Source organism: Herpailurus yagouaroundi, unplaced genomic scaffold (assembly GCF_014898765.1).
Source record: "Herpailurus yagouaroundi ecotype Mexico unplaced genomic scaffold, PumYag 67569, whole genome shotgun sequence".
NCBI lineage: Eukaryota > Metazoa > Chordata > Mammalia > Carnivora > Felidae > Herpailurus > Herpailurus yagouaroundi.
The window spans coordinates 4,312,107-4,332,543 of record NW_024420375.1 but is presented as its reverse complement, the minus strand read 5'-3'; the positions used below and the strand labels follow the sequence as shown (position 1 = coordinate 4,332,543).

The following is a 20,437-nucleotide window of genomic DNA, read 5'->3' as shown; positions in this document are numbered from 1 at the left end:
GGTCACGATCTCGCGGTCCGTGAGTTCGAGCCCCGCGTCAGGCTCTGGGCTGATGGCTCAGAGCCTGGAGCCTGTTTCTGATTCTGTGTCTCCCTCTCTCTCTGCCCCTCCCCCGTTCATGCTCTGTCTCTCTCTGTCCCAAAAATAAAAAAATTTAAAAAAAATTAAAAAAAATTAAAAAAAAAAGGTAGTACTAGTTCTGTCAGTACTGACATGAAATGATATTTAATATAAATTTTGGAGAAATAGAGGTTGAGAACAAGCTTTTTGTGTATAGTGCTATCATTATAAAAGGGAAAAAGTGTGTGAATAAATGAACTATTTCCTCATTGTAGGAGGTATTAATGTAATAATTGTCTTTTCAGAGACAAAAAAAATCAACTACATGTAACATAGATATAAACGATCAGATTCTAATTTCAAAATGCTAAACTATAAAAAAGAAGACATACTCAGGGAAATAAAGCGGATGTGTGTATACATACATACACACACATATACATAATATTTATAGACAGATGTGCAGATTGTATATAAATTTTCACTAAAACTACACCTTGGGGTGCCTGGGTGGCTCAGTCAGTTGAGCATCTAACTTCGGCTCAGGTCATGATCTCACAGTTCATGAGTTTGAGCCCTACATCGGGCTCCGTGCTGTCAGCAATGGAGCCTGACTGAGATTCATTCTCTCTGTGTGTCTCTCTCTCTTTCTCTCTCTCAAAAATAAATAAACAAACATTTTAAAAGTTAAAAAAATAAATAAAATTACACCTTTTGTAGCTTTCTGATAGTTCAAGTCTTCCCCTTTCTTAAGTTTTCAAAAATACTCTGCCAAATGAATTTTACTCTTTGTATAAGTTTCCACAAAATTTCCTATCAGACACAATAATATTTTGACTTATTTGGATAAGTTGTGTTGTTCCATTGAATTTAAAATGTGTCAATTAAATTGAAGGAGTCCAAGTAAATTCATTTCAGTTTTTCAGTTTAGTATGCCATCTTTAAGGTGATGAGGGTTTGTTCAGCTTTACTGAGGCATAGTCTACATTGATAAGTTTGGTAGTCAATATAGTTTTTGCAGTTTTCATGGGATTTAAGGAAATTCAGCATATGAATATCGGTAATAGAATTCTATTATTCGTAGAACTATTAATTTTCATGTGCATTCTTTTCTCTCATGTAGATTATGTGACTTTTTTATAAGAGCATAAAGTTCTTTAAGAACAGGGATAAATGGGGGCGCCTGGGTGGCTCAGTTGATTAAGCGCCCGAATTTGGTTCGGGTCATGATCTCACAACTTGTGGGTTTGAGCCCTGTGTCAGGCTCTGTGCTGACAGCTCAGAGCCTGGAGCCTGCCTCGGATTCTGTGTCTCCCTCTCTCTCTTCCCCTCCCCTGCTCATGCTCTGTCTCTCTGTCTCTCAAAAATAAATAAACATTTGGGGCGCCTGGGTGGCTCAGTCGGTTGGGCGACTGACTTCGGCTCAGGTCACGATCTCACGGTCCGTGAGTTCGAGCCCCGTGTCGGGCTCTGGGCTGACAGCTCAGAGCCTGGAGCCTGTTTCGGATTCTGTCTCCCTCTCTCTGACCCTCCCCCGTTCATGCTCTGTCTCTCTCTGTCCCAAAAATAAATAAACGTTAAAAAAAAAAAAAGGTAAAAAAAAAAAAAGAACTTAGTGTCGTAACAATTTGGGGTTTAAAATAAATAAATAAATAAATAAATAAACAAACAAACAAACAAACAAACATTTAAGAACATTTTTAAAAAACAGAGATAAATGCATACTCTCTCTTGGAGATCCCTAAAGTACTTAGTATGAACTTGTACATGATACAGATAGTAACTTTGAGGTACAGAACTTTGTTGTATCAGGAAGTGTAAATCTAATACAAAAAAAAAATGTTTACTCATTGGATTTGTGCCCTAGAAAGATCTTGAGCATTTTTTAACTCTATCTTAGGATGCAACAGTAGAATGAAACTTAGTGGACGACCCTACAGGCACATGGGAGTCCTTGGAACTTCAAAACTCTATGACATTCGGAAAACTATCTTTACCTTCACTCCACAGGTAAGTGGAATAAGATTTAGATGCACTGAGATGAATGGAAGTAAGACAAACAGTACAGAAATAAAGCATTTACCAAAGTTAGGACAGGTGTCAGAGTTCATGGGGCCTTGCACATATTAAGTTGCTCAATAAATATTTGTTGAGTTGGATTGAACTGAGCTTGTAGCACAGAGCTATGCCAAGTGATTGTGGCTACCAAGAGTAATCCTATGTGTTGCAGAAACAGTGACTAGGGATTTTATAAATGTTGAAGTACTTTTAAAAAGTACTCCTTTTAAATGTTAAAAATAAGATTCTATTTGTTCTTTATGAACAAAATATAACCTCTTTTACTTAGTTACTAAACTGTGTTCTCTTTGTTTTGGGCAGAGGCCCTTTTTACATTGATATTCTCTTCTAAACAAAAATATCAGTACTGTTTCAGCCATGATTATACACATTGTTAGCCTGTTATTGGCCACATTATAATAGTAAGCCCAATTATATGTGTGTATAGGAGGAGAAACTATTTTCCGGAAAGAAAGCTTAAGCTCCCCATTTGTCGTCTTACATCTGAAATTGTGCATCTGAGGTAGAGACAAAAGAGTAATGTACCATAGATCCTATTTCTGACCTTGCCATTTGCTAGCCATATGACTTTGTTAATCCACTTAGTGTCTCTGCCTTATTTTTATCTATTAAAAGAAAAGCCGTCACTCATTTGTTATATAATTAAATAAAATTATGTACTTGAAAACACTTTGTAAACTAGAGTACACTGTAAAAATGTCAAAAATTATATGTACCAATTGACTATCAGATTCTTTGGAAAGAATTAGGCACTATAGTTGCCTCTGTGATGTGTTATATACCTTTGTGAATATGTGAGTACTTTAAAATATTATTTGACAATTATAAGAGTAAGTTATTCTAAGCTGTTATTTTTCTCCTTCTTTTTCTCAGTTTATAGACCAGCAACAGTTCTACCTGGCTCTGGACAACAAGATGATAGTAGAAATGCTTAGAACAGACCTCTCCTACCTCTGTAGCCGCTGGAGGATGACAGGCCAGCCCACCATCACCTTCCCCATTTCACACACCATGCTTGGTAAGGTTGTATGAGGCAAGGAACAAATGTATTTGGGGACTAAGTCATGTGGTTAGCTCTTCAAAGTCTTAGAGTCACTGGAAAGCTTCTCATTATCATTTATTCTTTCAGCAGTTATTTCTTAGCTCCTATTTTTGTGCCAGGCATTTATCTAAGCACTTGGGCTACATGGAGCAAATAAGGCAGATGAGTAGATAGAATTCTACTCCCATGGAGCTTATGTTTTAGAATAAATATGTAACAGGGGCGCCTGGGTGGCGCAGTCGGTTAAGCGTCCGACTTCAGCCAGGTCACAATCTCGCGGTCCGTGAGTTCGAGCCCCGCGTTGGCTCTGGGCTGATGGCTCGGAGCCTGGAGCCTGTTTCCGATTCTGTGTCTCCCTCTCTCTCTGCCCCTCCCCCGTTCATGCTCTGTCTCTCTCTGTCCCAAAAATAAATAAACGTTGAAAAAAAAATAGAATAAATATGTAACAAATGAACCAATGTTCAAGAATATTTCAAATGGTTTGAGGGTTATAATTCTGAAAATGTAATAGAATAACTTGCAGGCTACTTGGGGGATAATTGGTTTTTAGGTCAATTGCAGAAACTTTATAATGTAATTCATTTTAAAGACAGTAATAATACATTCTGCATCTGTCTTACCCCAGTGGAGCACCAAGATTTTATAGATGAGTTCCCACACTTACCCTTCCAAGTCTTGCCTAACTGAAGCAGTAAAATCTAACAAGGAGAAGTGAAAAGGCTTTCAGTTTAGCTTTCCTTTACTGGCTGGGCTTCTTAACATTTCTTATTTGAAACTGGGTGAAAGGCTTTATTATTCTCTCAGTTCCTGGAGGACTAGAGCCAATACTGAAGCACTGTTTCCTTTCTGTGTCTCTGCTATTGCTTCCAAAAGCCTGTTTATACTGCCAAAGGAAGTAGAATTCCTTTTCATTAGAGAAGAATCCTTTGTCATAAATCATTCAGTGTCCAGACAGGCTGTTAGGAATTTTGATCACATCTCTAAAGTGCTTCAAAAGCAGAGGAATTGAGGAAGTAGGGTAGTCTTTCTTCTTTTTGCCTTTCTTCTTTATTTAAGACAACAAGTTCCTGATTAATAAACATTATGTTCCCAGACTTGTCTTCAGAAACTATAAAGTCTAATTGGAGAGGCAAAGCTGATACACAAAAATAATAGAAAAAATCAAAGACAGTATATAAAGAAGAACCAAAGCATTGGATTAGTATTTTAAACTGAAGGTAATCAAGTTGTTAAAGAAAATCTCTTGACTGAGATGGGAATTATCAAGACTTTTTGGGATGGGTAGAATTCATATAGGAGGATAGAAGAAGGAAAGGCAGTTTAGGTAAGGGGAAAATACCATGAATGAGACCTGGAGACAGGGATGAGCTGGACTTGTTGTTTTTTTTTAATATGAAATTTATTGTCAGATTGGTTTCTATACAACACCCAGTGTTCATCCCAACAGGTGACCTCCTCAGTGCCCATCACCCACTTTCCCCTCCCTCCCACCCCCCATCAACCCTCAGTTTATTCTCAGTTTTTAAGAGTCTCTTATGGTTTGCCTCCTTCCCTCCCTGTAACTTTTTTCCCCCCTTCTCCTCCCCACTGGTCTTCTGTTAAGTTTCTCAGGATCCACATAAAAGTGAAAACATATAGTATCTGTCTTTCTCTGTATGACTTATTTCCTTAGCATAACACTCTCCAATTCCATCCATGTTGTGACAAAAGGCCATATTTCATTCTTTCTCATTGCCAAGTAGTATTCCATTGTATACATAAACCACAATTTCTTCATCCATTCATCAGTTGATGTACATTTAGGCTCTTTCCATAATTTGGCTATTGTTGAAAATGCTGCTATAAACATTGGGATACAAGTGCCCCTATGCATCAGCACTCCTGTATCACTTGGGTAAATTCCTAGCAGTGCTATTGGTGGGTCATAGGATAGGTCTATTTTTAATTTTTTGAGGAACCTCCATACTGTTTTCCAGGGGCTTCACCAGCTTGCATTCCCAACAAACAATGCAAAAGAGATCCTCCTTCTCCGCATTCTTGCCACCATCTGTTGTTGCTTGAGTTGTTTATGTTAGCTATTCTGACAGGTGTGAGGTGGTATCTCATTGTGGTATTGATTTGTATTTGCCTGATGAGGAGCGACGTTGAGCATCTTTTCATGTGCCTGTTGGACATCTGCATGTCTTCTTTAGAGAAGTGTCTATTCATGTCTGCCGCCCATTTCTTCACTGGATTATTTGTTTTTCAGGTGTGGAGTTTGGTGAGTTCTTTATAGATTTTGGATACTAGCCCTTTGTCTGATATGTCATTGGCAAATATCTTTTCCCATTCCATCAGTTGCCTTTTAGTTTTGTTGATGGTTTCCTTTGCTGTGCAGAAGCTTTTTATATTGATGAGGTCCCAATAGTTCATTTTTGCTTTTAATTCCCTTGCCTTTGGGGATGTGTCAAGTAAGAAATTGCTGCAGCTGAGGTCAGAGAGGTTTTTGCCTGCTTTCTCTAGGGTTTTGATGGTTTCCCATCTCACATTCAGGTCCTTCATCCATTTTGAGTTTATTTTTGTGAATGGTATAAGAAAGTGGTCTAGTTTCATTCTTCTGCATGTCGCTGTGTAGTTCTCCCAGCACCATTTGTTAAAGAGACTGTCTTTTTCCATTGGATATTCTTTCCTGCTTTGTCAAAAATTAGTGGGCCATACTTTTGTGGGTCAAATTCTGGAGTCTCTATTCTATTCCATTGGTCTATGTGTCTGTTTCTGTGCCAATACCGTACTGTCTTGATGATTATAGCTTTGTAGTAGAGGCTAAAGTCTGGGATTGTGATACCTCCTGCTTTGGTTTTCTACTTCAATATTACTTTGGCCATTCAGGGTCTTTTGTGGTTCCATATGAATTTTAGGATTGCTTGTTCTACCTTCGAGAAGAATGCTGGTGCAATTTTGATTCGGATTGCATTGAATGTGTAGATTGCTTTGGGTAGTATTGACACTTTAACAATATTTATTCTTCCAATCCATGAGCATGGAATGTTTTCCCATTTCTTTGTATCTTCTTCAATTACCTTCATAAGCTTTCTATAGTTTTCAGCATACAGATCTTTTACATCTTTGGTTAGATTGATTCCTAGGTATTTTATGCTTTTTGGTGCAGTTGTGAATAGGATCAGTTTCCTTATTTGTCTTTCTGTTGCTTCATTATTAGTGTATAAGAAGGCAACTGATTTCTTTACATTGATTTTGTATCCTGCAACTTTGCTGAATTCATGTATCACTTCTAGCAGGCTTTTGGTGCAGTCTATCCAGTTTTCCATGTATAATATCATGTCATCTGCAAAAAAATGAAAGTTTGACTTCATCTTTGCCAATTTTGATGTCTTTGATTTCCTTTTGTTGTCTGATTGCTGATGCTAGAACTTCCAACACTATGTGAAACAACAGCGGTCAAAGTGGACATCCCTGTTATGTTCCTGATATCAGGGGGAAAGCTCTCAGTTTTTCCCCATTGAGGATGATATTAGCTGTGTGCTTTTCATAAATGGCTTTTATGATGTTTAAGTATGTTCCTTCAATCCCGAATTTCTTGAGGGTATTTATTAAGAGAGGATGCTAAATTTTGTCAAATGCTTGTTCTGCATCAATTAGCAGGATCATATGGTTCTTATCTTTTCTTTTATTAATGTGATGTATCACATTGAATGATTTGCAAATGTTGAACCAGGCCTGCATCCCAGGAATGAATCCCACTTGATCATGGTGAATAATTCTTTTTATATGCTGTTGAATTTGATTTGCCAGTATCTTGTTGAGAATTTTTGCATCCATATTATCAGAGATATTGGCCTGTAGTTCTTTTTTTTTTTTTTTTTTTTTTTTTTTTTTTTTTTTTTTTTTTTTTTTGCTGGGTGTCTGGTTTGGGAACCAAAGGAATTCTGGCTTCATAGAATGAGTCTGGAAGTTTTCCTTCCCTTTCTAATTTTGGAACAGCTTGAGAAGGATAGGTATTATCTCTGCTTTCAATGTCTGGTAGAATCCCCAGGGAAGCAATCTGGTCCTGGACTCTTATTTGTTGGGAGATTTTTGATAACTGATTCAATTTCTTCGCTGCTTATGGGTCTGTTCAAGTTTTCTATTTCTTCCTGTTTGAGTTTTGGAAGTGTGTGGGTGTTTAGGAATTTGTCCATTTCTTCCAGGTTGTCCAGTTTGTTGGCATATAATTTTTCATAGTATTCCCTGATAATTGCTTGCATTGCTTGTATTTCTGAGGGATTGGTTGTAATAATTCCATTTTCATTCATGATTTTATCTATTTGGGTCATCTCTCTTTTCTTTTCAGAAGCCTGGCTAGAGGTTTATCAGTTTTGTTTATTTTTTCAAAAAACCAACTCTTGGTTTCATTGATCTGCTCTACCATTTTTTTAGATTCTATATTGTTTATTTCTTCTCTGATCTTTATTATTTCTCTTCTTCTGCTGGGTTTAGGGTGTCTTTGCTGCTCTGCTTCTAGTTCCTTTAGGTGTGCAGTTAGATTTTGTATTTGGGATTTTTCTTGTTTCTTGAGATAGGCCTGGATTGCAATGTATTTTCCTCTCAGGACTGCCTTTGCTGCATCCCATAGTGTTTGCAATGTTCTTTTCATTTTCATGTGTTTCCATATATTTTTTAATTACTTCTGTAATTGCCTGGTTGACCCATTCATTCTTTAGTAGGGTGTTCTTTAACCTCCATGCTTTTGGAGGTTTTCCCGACTTTTTCCTGTGGTTGATTTCAAGCTTCATAGCATTGTGGTCTGAAAGTTTGCATGGTATGATCTCAATTCTTTTATACTTATGAAGGGGCTATTTTGTGACCCAGTATGTGATCTATCTTGGAGAATGTTCCATGTGCACTCAAGAAGAAAGTATATTCTGTTGCTTTGGGATGGAGAGTTCTAAATATATATGTCATGTCCATCTGATCTAATGTTTCATTCAGGGCCCTTGTTTCTTTATTGATTCTCTGTCTAGATGATCTATCCATTGTTGTAAGAGGAGTATTAAAGTCCCCTGCAATTACCACATTCTTATCAATAAGGTTGCTTATGTTTGTGATTAATTGTTTTATATATTTGGGGGCTCCTGTATTCGGCGCAGAGACATTTATAATTCTTAGCTCTTCCTGATGGATAGACCTATAATTATTACATAATGCCCTTCTTCATCTCTTTTTACAGTCTTTAATTTAAAGTCTAGTTTGTCTGGATAAGTATGACTACTCCAGCTTTCTTTTGACTTCCAGTAGCATGATAGATAGTTCTCCATCCCCTCACTTTCAATCTGAAGATGTCCTCAAGTCTAAATGAGTCTCTTGTAGACAGAAAATAGATGGGTCTTGTTTTTATCCATTCTGATGCCCTATGTCTTTTGGTTGGAGCTTTTAGTCCATTTACATTCAGTGTTATTGGAAAATATGGGTTTAGAGTCATTGTGATGTCTGTAGGTTTCATGCTTGTAGTGGTGTCTCTGGTTCTTTGTGGTCCTTGCAACATTTCACTCACAGAATCCCCCTTAGGATCTCTTGTAGGGATGGTTGAGTGGTGATGAATTCCTTCAGTATTTGTTTTCTTGGGAAAACCTTTATCTCTCTTTCTATTCTGAATGACAGACATGCCTGATAAAGGATTCTTGGCTGCATATTTTTTCTGTTCATCACATTGAAGATTTCCTGCCATTCCTTTCTGGACTGCCAAGTTTCAGTAGATAGGTCTGCCACTACCCTTATGGGTCTCCCTTTGTAAGTTAGAGCCTGTTTATCCCTAGCTGCTCTCAGAATTTTCTCTTTATACTTTTATTTTGCCAGTTTCACTATGATATATCATGCAGAAGATCGATTCAAGTTACTTCTGAAGGGATGCCTTTTGGATTTCAATGCCTTTTTCCTTCCCCAGATCAGGGAAGTTCTCAGCTATGATTTGTTCAAGTACACCTTCAGCCCCTTTCTCTCTTATTTTTTTTTAATTTTCTTTTTTATTCGTTAAAATTTCCATCCAAATTAGTTAGCATATAGTGAAACAATGATTTCAGGAGTAGATTCCTTAATGACCCTTACCCTTTTAGGCCATTCCCCCACCCACAACCCCTCCAGCAATCCTCAGTTTGTTCTCCATATATGAGTCTCTTCTGTTTTGTCCCCCTCCCTGTTTTTATATTATTTTTGTTTCCCTTCCCTTATGTTCATCTGTTCTGTGTCTTAAAGTCCTCATATGAGTAAAGTCATTTGATTTTTGTCTTTCTCTATCTGACTAATTTCACTTAGCACAATACCCTCCAGTCCCATCCACATAGTTGCAAATGGCAAGATTTCATTGTTTTTGATTGCCGAGTAATACTCCATTGTATGTATGTGTGTGTGTGTGTGTGTGTGTGTGTGTGTGTGTGTGTGTGTGTATATATATATATATATATATATATATATATATACACCACATCTTCTTTATCCATTCATCTATCAATGGACATCTGGGCTCTTTCCATACTTTGGCTATTGTTGATAGTTCTGCTATAAACATGGGGTGCATGTGTCCCTTCAAAACAGCACACCTGTATCCCATGGATAAATGCCTAGTAGTGCAATTGCTGGGTTGTAGGGTAGTTCTATTTTTAGTTTTTTGAGAAACCTCCATACTGTTTTCCAGAGTGGCTGCACTAGCTTGCATTCCCACCAACAGTGCAAAAGAGATCCTCTTTATCCACATCCCCGCCACCATCTGTTGTTGCCTGAGTAGTTAATGTTAGCCATTCTGACAGGTGTAAGGTGGTATCTCATTTTGGTTTTGATTTGTATTTCCCTGATGATGAGTGATGTTGAGCATTTTTTCATGTGTCAATTGGCCATCTTGATGTCTTCCTTGGAGAAGTGTCTATTCATGTCTTTTGCCCATTTCTTCACTGGATTATTTGTGTTGGGTGTTAAGTTTGATAAGTTCTTTATAGATTTTGGATACTAACCCTTTATCTGATATGTCATTTGCAAATGTGTTCTCCCATTCTGTCGGTTGCCTTTTAGTTTTGCTGATTTGTTTCCTTCACTGTGCAGAAGATTTTTATCTTGATGAGGTCCCAGTAGTTCATTTTTGCTTTTGTTTCCCTTGCCTCCAGAGACGTGTTGAGTAAGAAGTTGCTGCGTGCAAGATCAAAGCGGTTTTTGCCTGCTTTCTCCTTGAGGATTTTGATGACTTCCTGTCTTACATTGAGGTCTTTCATCCGAGTTTGTTTTTGTGTATGGTGCAAGAAAGTGGTCAAATTCTTTCTTCTGCATGTCTTTGTCCAGCTTTCCCAGCACCACTTGCTGAAGGGACTCTCTTTATTCCAATGATATTCTTTTCTGCTTTGTCAAAGATTAGTTGGCCATACGTTTGTGGGTTCTCTATTTTGTTGCATTGATCTGAGTGTCTGTTCTTGTGCCAGTACCATACTGTTTTGATGATTACAGCTTTTTAGTATAGCTTGAAGTCTTGGATATGATGTGTCCTGCTTTGGTTTTCTTTTTCAAGAGTGCTTTGGCTATTCGGGGTCTTTTCTCATTCCACACAAATTTTAGGATTATTTTTTCTAGCTCTGTGAAGAATGGTGGTATTACTTTGATAGGGATTGCATTGAATATGTAGATTGCTTTGGGTACTATCAACATTTTAACAATATTTGTTCTTCCTATCTAGGAGCATGGAATCTTTTTCCATTTTTTTTGTGTGTGTCTTCTTCAATTATTTTCATAAGCTTTCTATCGTTTTCAGTGTATAGATTTTTCACCTCTTTGGTTAGATTTATTCCTAGGTATTTTATGTTTTTTTGTGCAACTGTAAATGGGATCAATTCCTTGATTTTTCTTTCTGTCACTTCATTGTTGGTATATAGGAATATGACCGATTTCTGTGCATTGATTTTATATCCTGCAACTTTGCTGAATTCATGGATCAATTCTAGCAGTTTTTGGTGGAATTGTTTGGGTTTTCCATATAGAGTATCATGTCGTCTGCAAAGAGTGAAAGTTTGACCTCTTTCTGGCTGATTTGGATGTCTTTTATTTCTTTGTGTTGTCTGATTGCAGAGGCTAAGACTTCCAATACTATGTTGAATAACAGTGGTGAGACTGGACATCCCTGTCTTATTCCTGACCTTAGGGGGAAAGCTCTCAGATTTTCCCCATGGAGGATGATATTAGCATTGGGTCATTCATATATGGCTTTTATTATCTCGAGGTATGCTCCTTCTATCCCTACTTTCTTGATGGTTTTTATCAAGAAGGGATGCTGTATTTTGTCAAATGCTTTCTCTGCATCTATTGAGAGGATCATATGGTTCTTGTCCTTTCTTTTATTGATGTGATGAATCACGTTAATTGTTTTTGCAGATATTGAACCAGCCCTGCATCCCAGGTATAAATCCCGCTTAGTCGTGGTGAATAATTTTTTTAATGTATTTTTGGATCCAGTTGGCTAATATTTTGTTGAGGATTTTTGCATCCATGTTCATCAGGGAAATTGGTCTATAGTTCTCCTTTTTAATGGGGTCTCTGTCTGGTTTTGGAATCAAGGTAATGCTGGCTTCATAGAAAGAGTTTGGAAGTTTTCCTTCCATTTCTATTTTTTGGAACAGTTTGTAGAGAATAGGTGTTAACTCTTCCTTGAATGTTTGGTAGAATTCCCCTGGAAATCCATCTGGCCCTGGACTCTTGTTTTTTGGCAGATTTTTGATTACTAATTTGATTTCCTTACTGATTATGGGTCTGATCATATTTTCTATTTCTTCCTGTTTCAGTTTTGGTAGCATATATGTTTCTAGGAATTTGTCCATTTCTTCCAGATTACCCATTTTATTGGCATATAATTGCTCATAATATTCTCTTATTATTGTTATTTCTGTTGTGTTGGTTGTGATCTCTCCTCTTTCATTCTTGATTTTATTTATTTGGGTCCTTTCCTTTTTCTTTTTGATCAAACTGGCTAGTAGTTTATTAATTTTGTTAATTCTTTCAAAGAACCAGCATCTTGTTTCATGGATCTTTTCTACTGTTTTTTTTTTTTTTTTTTGGTTTCGATAGCATTAATTTCTGCTCTAATCTTTATTATTTCCTGTCTTCTGCTGGTTTTGGGTTTTATTTGCTGTTCTTTTTACAGCTCCTTAAGGTGTAAGTTTAGGTTGTGTATCTGAGATCTTTCTTCCTTCTTTAGAAAGGCCTGGATTGCTATACAGTTTCCTCTTATGACTGCCTTTGCTGTGTCCCAGAGGTTTTGGGTTCTGGTGTTATCATTTTGATTAGCTTCCATATACTTTTTAATTTCCTCTTTAACTGCTTGGTTAGCCCTTTCATTCTTTACTAGGATGTTCTTCAGTCTCCAAGTATTTGTTACCTTTCCAAATTTTTTCTTGTGGTTGATTTCGAGTTTCATAGTGTTGTGGTCTGAAAATATGCACAGTATGATCTCGATCTTTTTGTACTTAGGGCTGATTTGTGTCCCAGTATATGGTTATTCTGGAGAATGTTCCATGTGCACTGGAGAAGAATGTACATTCTGCTGCTGTAGGATGAAATGTTCCGAATGTTTCTGTTAAGTCCATCTGGTCCTGTGTATCATTCAAAGCCATTGTTTCCTTGTTGATTTTTTATTAGATGATCTGTCCATTGCTGTGAGTGGGGTGTTGAAGTCTCCTACTATTATGGTATTACTGTCGATGAGTTTCTTGATGTTTGTGATTAATTGGTGTACATATTTGGGTGCTCCACATTTGCCGCATAAATGTATACAATTTTTACGTCTTCTTGGTGGATAGACCCCTTGATCATGGTATAATGCCCTTCTGCATGTCTTGATAGAGTCTTTATTTTAAAGTCTAGATTTTCTGATATATGTATGGCTATTCCGACTTTCTTTGGTTGACCATTAGCATGATAGATGGTTCTCCATCCCCTTATTTTCAATCCGAAGGTGTCTTTAGATCTAAAGTGGGTCTCTTCTAAACAGCATATAGATGGATCTTGTTTTCTTATCCATTCTGTTACCCTATGTCTTCTGATTGGCGCACTGAGTCCATTGACATTTAGAGTGTGTAGTGAAAGATATCAATTTATTGCCATTATGATGTTTGTAGAGTTGGAGTTTCTGGTGGTGTTCTCTGGTCCTTTGTAATATTTGTTGCTTTTGGTATTTATTTATTTATTTATTTATTTTGCATCTTTTCTACCCTCAGAAAGTCCCCCTTAAAATTTCTTGCAGGGCTGGTTTAGTGGTCACAAACTCCTTTAATTTTTCTTTCTCTGGGAAACTTTTTATCTCTCCTTATATTTTGAATGACAGCCTTGCTGGATAAAGAATTCTTGGCTGCATATTTTTATGATTCAGCACACTGAATATATCCTGCCACTCCTTTCTGGCCTGTCAAGTTTCTGTAGATAGGTCTGCTCCAAACCTGATCTGTCTTCCCTTGTATGTTAGGGACTTTTTTTTTCCCTTTTTGCTTTCATGATTCTCTCCTTGCCTGAGTATTTTGTGAATTTGACTATGATATGCCTTGTTGATGGTGGATTTTTGTTAAATCTAACGGGGGTCCTCTGTGCTCCCTGGATTTTGATGTCTGTGTCTTTCCCCAGGTTAGGAAAGTTTTCTGCTATGATTTGCTCACATAACCCTTCTAACCCTATTTCTCTCTCTTCCTGTTCTGGGACCCCTATGATTCTGATTTTGTTCCTTTTTAGTGAGTCACTGATTTCTCTAATTCTTAAATTGTGCTGTTTTGCCATAATCTCCCTCTTTTTTTCTGCTTTGTTATCCTCTATAAGTTTGTCCTCTGTACCACTGATTCTCTGTTCTGCTTCGTCCATCCTTGCCACTGCTGCACCCATCCATGATTAAAGCTCAGTTATAGCATTTTTAATTTCATTCTGGTTGTTTTTTACCACTTTTATCTCTGCATAAGGGATTCTAATCTATTTTTGACTCCAGCTAGTATTCTTATTATCATGATTCTAAATTCTGATTCAGACATCTTGCTTGTATCTGTGTTGGTTAAATCCCTGGCTGTCGTTTCTTTGTGCTCTTTCTTTTGGGGTGAAGTCCTTCATTTTGTCGTTTTGAAGGGAGGAAAGGAATTAATGAGATATAAAATTTGAAATTAAAAAAATTAAAATTAAAAAAATATTAAAATTAAAAATTAAGAACACACACACACCAAATAGATAATGCTATTTCCTAGGTGTGTTTTGGTCTGGGTGTTGAAAGTAGTTTGAGAGATTAGAGAAAAAAAGGGGGGGAGGAAAAAAAGGATATCTTTTGAGAATTTGAAAAAATGAATACACTGAAGTAGACTGAAATGAGATGTTGGGGGTAAAATAGAATTTGAAAAAATATACACAAAAAGAATATAGTAGAAATAATATAGTATAGTATAGTATACTATACTATACTTATAGTATAGTATAAAGAATATAGTAGAAAAAAATTAAAGAAAAATATTTTTAATAAAAATTAAAAATAAATATGAATTTTTTCATTTTCTGTATTTAAGAAAAAAGAAACGAAAAAGAGAAAAAAGATTAAAAAAGAGAAAAAAAAGAAAAAAGAAATTATTTGAAAATTTGAAAAAGTGAATACACTGTAGTAGACTAAAATAAAATGATGGAAGTAAAATAAAATTTGAAAAAATTACATAGAAGCAAAAATGTAGTAATAAAAATTAAATAAAAATATTTTTGATAGAAATTGAAAGTACAAATGAAGTTTTTCTCTTTCTGCATTTAAGAAAAAGAAAAGAAACAAAAAAGAAAAAAAGGAAATTGCTTGAAAATTTGAAAAGGTGAATACACTGAAGTAGTCTAAAATAAAATGATGGAAGTAAAGTACAATTTGAAAAAAAAATTACACAAAAGTAAAAAATATAGTAATAAAAATTAAGAAAGGTATTTTTAATAAAAATTGAGAGTAAAAATGAATTTTTCTCTTTCTGTATTCAAGAAAAAGAAAAAAAATTGTAAAAGAGAAAAAGGAAAAAAAGAAAGAAAATTGAATAGGTGAACCTGCTAACAGATTGAAGTAGGACTAAAATTGCTTCATTTTCCCCTACAAGTCAGTCTATGTAGCTCTTTATTGTCCATAAACTGAGCCGGCGGTGAGACTTGTGTTCTTGAAGAGCGAAGTTGGCCCAGCTGGGCGGGGCTCAGTGTAACAGCTCTGCTCTCTACTAGATGGCACTGCTAGCCTACTGGGGTGGATTGTTGTGGCATTGTAGGTGCCTACCTGCATACACAGGAGCAGTGAAAATGGCGCCACCAGCTACCCAGTCTGTTCTCCTGGATCAGCAATTCTGCACCCGTCCTCTGTCTTCAGCTCTTATCCACTCCACGCTTTTTCCCTCTCCATGACCAGGCCCCAGGCAGTACCTCTCTCCCCAGTTTTGTCTCAGATGTGGCTGTTTTCCCTGGCCACTTACTTCTGAAGGACTGCAGCTTTGACCGTTACGCCCCTCTGGGTGAGGGACTCACCGAGCAATGGCTGAATATCGGCTGTACCCAGGAATGCCCGCTGAACCCTGTTGTTGCCGGTGCCCCAAGACTGCAGCCAGGTGCCAGCCCACCCTAGAAAAAGTTCACGAGACAGTGTAGCAGCAGCGTTTCAGGGTTTATGGAAAATCACAACACACGTCTGACACCAGGCTTCACCCTTAACGACCTTACCCCAGCACCAGTGAATGTGGCCGCCTTTTGGGGTCTGCTGGGACCAGGTGACTTCAACAGTCTCTACCAAATGTCCTTCCAGCAGTGGAACTGCTTTTCCCCGTGTGGCCCAAGAACCTCCAAGACCCCACTCTGTTCCTGGGGATTCGCCCTTCCCACCAGAGCACCGCCAGGTATCGAGCTGTGGACTTGCAGCCTTTGTGCTTCCCTTGTTTACAGTCTTTTTTTATATGAAATTTATTGTCAAATTGGTTTCCATAAAACACCCAGTGCTCATCCCAAAAGGTGCCCTCCTCAATACCCATCACCCAACCTCCCCTCCCTCCCACCCCCCATCAACCCTCAGTTTGTTCTCAGTTTTTAACAGTCTCTTATGTTTTGGCTCTCTCCCACTCTAACTTCTTTTTTTTTCCCCTTCCCTTCCCCCATGGGTTTCTGTTAAGTTTCTTAGGATCCACATAAGAGTGAAACCATATGGTATCTGTCTTTCTCTATATGGCTTATTTCACTTAGCATCACACTCTCCAGTTCCATCCACGTTGCTACAAAAGGCCATATTTCATTTTTTCTCATTGCCACGTAGTATTCCATTGTGTATATAAACCACAATCTCTTTATCCATTCATCAGTTGATGGACATTTAGGCTCTTTCCATAATTTGGCTATTGTTGAGAGTGCTGCTATGAACATTGGGGTACAAGTGCCCCTATGCATCAGCACTACTGTATCCCTTGGATAAATTCCTAGCAGTGCTATTGCTGGGTCATAGGGTAGGTCTATTTTTAATTTTCTGAAGAACCTCCACACTGTTTTCCAGAGTGGCTGCACCAAGTTGCATTACCACCAACAGTGCAAGAGGGTTCCCGTTTCTCCACATCCTCGCCAGCATCTATAGTCTCCTGATTTGTTCATTTTGGCCACTCTGACTGGCATGAGGTGATATCTGAGTGTGGTTTTGATTTGTATTTCCCTGATAAGGAGCGACGCTGAACATCTTTTCATGTGCCTGTTGGGCATCCGGATGTCTTCTTTAGAGAAGTGTCTATTCATGTTTTCTGCCCATTTCTTCACTGGGTTATTTGTTTTTCGGGTGTGGAGTTTGGTGAGCTCTTTATAGATTTTGGATAGTAGCTCTTTGTCCCATATGTCATTTGCAAATATATTTTCCCATTCCGTTGGTTGCCTTTTAGTTTTGTTGGTTGTTTCCTTTGCTGTGCAGAAGCTTTTTATCTTCATAAGGTCCCAGTAATTCACTTTTGTTTTAATTCCCTTGCCTTTGGGGATATGTCAAGTAAGAGATTGCTACGGCTGAGGTCAGAGAGGTCTTTTCCTGCTTTCTCCTCTAAGGTTTTGATGCTTTCCTGTCTCACATTCAGGTCCTTTATCCATTTTGAGTTTATTTTTGTGAATGGTGTGAGAAAGTGGTCTAGTTTCAACCTTCTGCATGTTGCTGTCCAGTTCTCCCCGCACCATTTGTTAAAGAGACTGTGTTTTTTCCATTGGATGTTCTTTCCTGCTTTGTCAAAGATGAGTTGGCCATGTGTTTGTGAGTCTAGTTCTGGGGTTTCTATTCTATTCCATTGGTCTATGTGTCTGTTTTTGTGCCAATACCATGCTATCTTGATGATGACAGCTTTGTAGTAGAGGCTAAAGTCTGGGATTGTGATGCCTCCTGCTTGGGTCTTCTTCTTCAAAATTCCTTTGGCTATTCGGGCCTTTTGTGGTTCCATATGAATTTTAGGATTGCTTGTTCTAGTTTCGAGACGAATGCTGGTGCCATTTTGATTGGGATTGCATTGAATGTGTTGATAGCTTTGGGTAGTATTGACATTTTGACAATATTTATTCTTCCAATCCATGAGCAGGGAATGTCTTTCCATTTCTTTATATCTTCTTCAATTACCTTCATGAGTTTTCTATAGTTTTCAGCGTGCAGACCTTTTACATCTTTGGTTAGATTTATTCCTAGGTATTTTATGCTTCTTGGTGCAATTGTGAATGGGATCAGTTTCTTTATTTGTCTTTCTGTTGCTTCATTGTTAATGTATAAGAATGCAACTGATTTCTGTACATTGATTTTGTATCCTGCAACTTTGCTGAATTCATGTATCAGTTCTAGCAGACTTTTGGTGGAGTCTATCGGATTTTCCATGTATAATATCATGTCATCTGCAAAAAGCGAAAGCTTGACTTCATCTTTGCCAATTTTGATGCCTTTGATTTCCTTTTGTTGTCTGATTGCTGATGCTAGAACTTCCAGCACTATGTTAAACAACAGCGGTGAGAGTGGGCATCCCTGTCGTGTTCCTGATCTCAGGGAAAAAGCTCTCAGTTTTTCCCCGTTGAGGATGATGTTAGCTGTGGGCTTTTCATAAATGGCTTTTATGATCTTTAAGTATGTTCCTTCTATCCCGACTTTCTCAAGGGTTTTTATTAAGAAAGGGTGCTGGATTTTGTCAAAGGCCTTTTCTGCATCGATTGACAGGATCATATGGTTTTTCTCTTTTTTTTTGTTAATGTGATGTATCACGTTGATTGATTTGCGAATGTTGAACCAGCCCTGCATCCCAGGAATGAATCCCACTTGATCATGGTGAATAATTCTTTTTATATGCCGTTGAATTCGATTTGCTAGTATCTTATTGAGAATTTTTGCATCCATATTCATCAGGGATATTGGCCTGTAGTTCTCTTTTTTTACTGGGTCTCTGTCTGGTTTAGGAATCAAAGGAATACTGGCTTCATAGAATGAGTCTGGAAGTTTTCCTTCCCTTTCTATTTCTTGGAATAGCTTGAGAAGGATAGGTATTATCTCTGCTTTAAACATCTGGTAGAACTCCCCTGGGAAGCCATCTGGTCCTGGACTCTTATTTGTTGGGAGATTTTTGATGACTGATTCAATTTCTTTGCTGGTTATGGGTCTGTTCAAGCTTTCTCTTTCCTCCTGATTGAGTTTTGGAAGAGTGTGGGTGTTTAGGAATTTGTCCATTTCTTCCAGGTTGTCCAATATGTTGGCATATAATTTTTCATAGTATTCCCTGATAATTGTTTGTATCTCTGAGGGATTGGTTGTAATAATTCCATTTTCATTCATGATTTTATCTATTTGGGTCATCTCCCTTTTCTTTTTGAGAAGCCTGGCTCGAGGTTTGTCAGTTTTGTTTATTTTTTCAAAAAGCCAACTCTTGGTTTCATTGATCTGCTCTACAGTTTTTTTAGATTCTATATTGTTCATTTCTGCTCTGATCTTTATTATTTCTCTTCTTCTGCTGGGTTTAGGCTGCCTTTGCTGTTCTGCTTCTATTTCCTTTAGGTGTGCTGTTCTATTTTGTATTTGGGATTTTTCTTGTTTCTTGAGATAAGCCTGGATTGCCATGTATTTTCCTCTCAGGACTGCCTTCACTGCATCCAAAGCATTTGGATTGTTGTATTTTATTTTCGTTTGTTTCCATATATTTTTTTAATTTCTTCTCTAATTGCCTGGTTGACCCACTCATTCGTTAGTAGGGTGTTCTTTAACCTCCATGCTTTTGGAGGTTTTCCAGACTTTTTCCTGTGGTTGATTTCAAGCTTCATAGCGTTGAAAATATATTTTCAATTCTTGTAAACTTATGAAGGGCTGTTTTGTGACCCAGTATATGATCTGTCTTGGAGAATGTTCCATGTGCACTCGAGAAGAAAGTATATTCTGTTGCTTTGGGATGCAGAGTTCTAAATATATCTGTCAAGTCCATCTGATCCAATGTCTCATTCAGGGCCCTTGTTTCTTTATTGACTGTGTGTCTAGATGATCTATCCGTTTCTGTAAGTGGAGTGTTAAAGTCCCCTGCAATTACCACATTCTTATCAATAAGGTTGCTTATGTTTGTGAGTAATTGTTTTATATATTTGGGGCTCCGGTATTCGGCGCATAGACATTTATAGTTGTTAGCTCTTCCTGATGGATAGGCCCTGTAATTATTATATAATGCCCTTCTTCATCTCTTGTTACAGCCTTTAATTTAAAGTCTAGTTTGTCTGATATAAGTATGGCTACTCCAGCTCTCTTTTGGCTTCCAGTGGCATGATAAATAGTTCTCCATCCCCTCACTCTCAATCTAAAGGTGTCCTCAGGTCTAAAATGAGTCTCTTGTAGACAGCAAATAGATGGGTCTTGTTTTTTTATCCATTCTGATACCCTATGTCTTTTGGTTGGCGCATTTAATCCATTTACATTCAGTGTTATTATAGAAAGATATGGGTTTAGAGTCATTGTGATGTCTGTATGTTTTATGCTTGTAGTGATGTCTCTGGTACTTTGTCTCACAGGGTCCCCCTTAGGATCTCTTGTAGGGCTGGTTTAGTGGTGACAAATTCCTTCAGTTTTTGTTTGTTTGGGAAGACCTTTATCTCTCCTTCTATTCTAAATGACAGGCTTGCTGGATAAAGGATTCTCGGCTGCATATTTTTTCTGTCTAGCAAACTGAAAATCTCGTGCCAACTCTTTCTGGCCTGCCAAGTTTCAAAAGAGAGATCAGTCACGAGTCTTATAGGTCTCCCTTTATATGTGAGGGCACG

General features: G+C 37.6%; 1 protein-coding gene across 6 annotated transcripts in view; it reads left to right on the top strand.

Moving 5' to 3' along the window:
* Positions 1-20,437, top strand: part of PHKA1 (phosphorylase kinase regulatory subunit alpha 1) — a 168,770-nt gene that overhangs the window by 93,873 nt on the left and 54,460 nt on the right. For all 6 annotated transcript variants that reach the window (XM_040467720.1, XM_040467719.1, XM_040467718.1 and 3 more), the window contains exons 15-16: positions 1,961-2,070; positions 3,013-3,157. In XM_040467720.1, coding sequence (XP_040323654.1) covers positions 1,961-2,070; positions 3,013-3,157 — 255 coding nt within the window. The remainder of the gene's footprint in view (positions 1-1,960; positions 2,071-3,012; positions 3,158-20,437) is intronic.